Consider the following 2,036-nt stretch of genomic DNA (forward strand, 5'->3'; position numbering starts at 1 on the left):
TTAACATTTGAATTTGATGCTGACAGAAAGTGAGCATTCATATCTGGGCTTCATTTAATCATTCAGTTGAATGTTGCATTTTTTACCCTGCTCTTTGTCCAATCCAGATGAAACCCAGCAGTAGTTGTCAGCAGTGGCATTTTTTAAAGCGGCTTTACTTGACCGTTTCCATCGGTAGATGACAAAGACTGACATTACCACAGTGATCACAGTCAATGGGATAACCGAACCTAAGACACACACCAAAATCCAAGAACTTCCGAGAAAACTTTCTTTGCGTTTACTAGAGTCCGTTTTTGCGTTTGTAAGTGGAGGGGGGTATGTTGTCGGTCCAAAAGTGACAGGTATCTGATTCAGTTTAGTGATGAATGCTTCTCTATGATCTGAAGATGGAGAGATTTGTGGTTTATCTGTGGGATCCGGGACGCAGCTGATGCCATTTTTAGCCACAATGAAGTTTCCCCTACAGGAACATTTAAAACTGCCCAAGGTATTGAAGCAGATGTCTTCACACGGTCTATTGATACATTCATCGATATCTACACATATCCCGCTATCGTTTAATGATGAACTGTAACCCGCGTGGCAGTAACAAGAGAATGAACCCTGTGAATTGAGACAGCCCTGTTGACATCTGAGTTCGGTGCATTCGTCCACGTCTTCACATTTGCCAGCGCCAAGCCTGAAGCCGGGATTACACTCACAAAAATAGCTTCCCGGCGTGTTGTGACACCTGTGTTCACTGCAGGTACGTTGCTGACATTCATCGATATCAACGCAACTGACGCCGTTTTCAGCCAAATGAAATCCCTCCGCGCATGCGCATGAAAAGCCAGTGGCAGTCGGTATACACTTTGATTCGCAAGGTGAGTTTTCGCAGTTATTTCTGAGAGCACAACTCACTTTATCATCCATCAGGTAATAACCTTCATGACATTCACAACTAACACCTGCTTCTGCAGTCTCAAAACATAGGTGATCACAGCCTCCGTTTTTGCAGCGTTTATTTCGTGCGCAAAGACTCTCTAAATTTGTCCAGCCAAAAAGACCATTATTGTTGTCACAAACTGTGACAGAAGATTCTGCATCTTCCGACCCGCCGCACTGTATTTCAGCCAATGTCCCATGTGGTAACATCGCTAACCTTTCATTTGGACTTAGCGGTTTAAATAAGAATGGGACGTTGTATTTGACATCACCGTGTTTCTCCAACAGAATTGGTTTGCACATGCCTTTGAAGAGAAATGTACACATATAAAATGCACTGTCTCTACATGAGCCATCTGACCACTTGAAACCGTCTACCAGTGAAATCGACACGCACCTTTTTTCCGTGCATGTGCTCAAAGGTTTCTTTTTCCAGTTGGAATATTTGGAATCTCTCGGCTCTGAAGTCCATCTGAAGCCGTGTAACTCCTCAGTGAAATCAGTGCAGTGTCTTTTCTGCAACACAAGTCCGATCCAAAGTTTAGAGTTAAGGATGTTGAATTTCTCTGCTGCTAAAAGAGCCGATTTGATGCTCTGAAGTTCATTCTCATTTCTCATAGTAACCAATTTGCCACCGTTATTGATACAGTCTTCTGAAGCTTTTTCAAAACGTTTCTCCTCCAAATGCAGCGTAAGGCAAGCCTCAGCTGTGCAAGTTGTGCTCACTCGATCGGTCCCGCCAGCGACAAAACAGGACAACATCAGAAACAGTACGCGCATCATCCCGTCAGTATCATTAATAATAAAATACTACTCGCTTTGAGGAGAAAATATTCAGTTCATCTCAGAGAATGGAGAAGAAATTGTTCGTAGGCCTTTCAAGTATCAGAACAGGACTCAAACTGATGCATCCTGTTTAGTGAAAAACTTCCAAAGGAAATCATTTTTAAGCAGCAGGCTTCATTTGTCTCCTCAGAGCGACATCCTGCCGCCAACAAAAAACAACTACCCAGGCTGCTTACTGTTTTGACTACTTCCCCAGATGTGCTCACGACGTGACACCACACACCAGTACAGTTTTAGATGTATACTGAGCATCTGATTTAGGA

At 43.3% G+C, this 2,036-nt stretch overlaps 1 protein-coding gene across 1 annotated transcript; it reads right to left on the reverse strand.

Moving 5' to 3' along the window:
- Positions 1-6: 6 nt before the first annotated feature.
- LOC107577145 (complement component C1q receptor-like) lies at positions 7-1,888 on the reverse strand. The gene has a single exon (XM_016263254.1). It carries the CDS (start codon positions 1,708-1,710, stop codon positions 55-57), a length of 1,656 nt encoding a protein of 551 aa, XP_016118740.1. The 5' UTR covers positions 1,711-1,888; the 3' UTR covers positions 7-54.
- Positions 1,889-2,036: the final 148 nt, after the last annotated feature.

This window comes from Sinocyclocheilus grahami, unplaced genomic scaffold (genome assembly GCF_001515645.1).
Source record: "Sinocyclocheilus grahami isolate Dianchi unplaced genomic scaffold, SAMN03320097.WGS_v1.1 scaffold5250.1, whole genome shotgun sequence".
NCBI classification, from domain to species: Eukaryota; Metazoa; Chordata; class Actinopteri; order Cypriniformes; family Cyprinidae; genus Sinocyclocheilus; species Sinocyclocheilus grahami.

Bases quoted from the DNA above. Each gene is read 5' to 3' on its own strand.
- LOC107577145 (XM_016263254.1), bottom strand. From the start codon at position 1,710: ATGATGCGCGTACTGTTTCTGATGTTGTCCTGTTTTGTCGCTGGCGGG.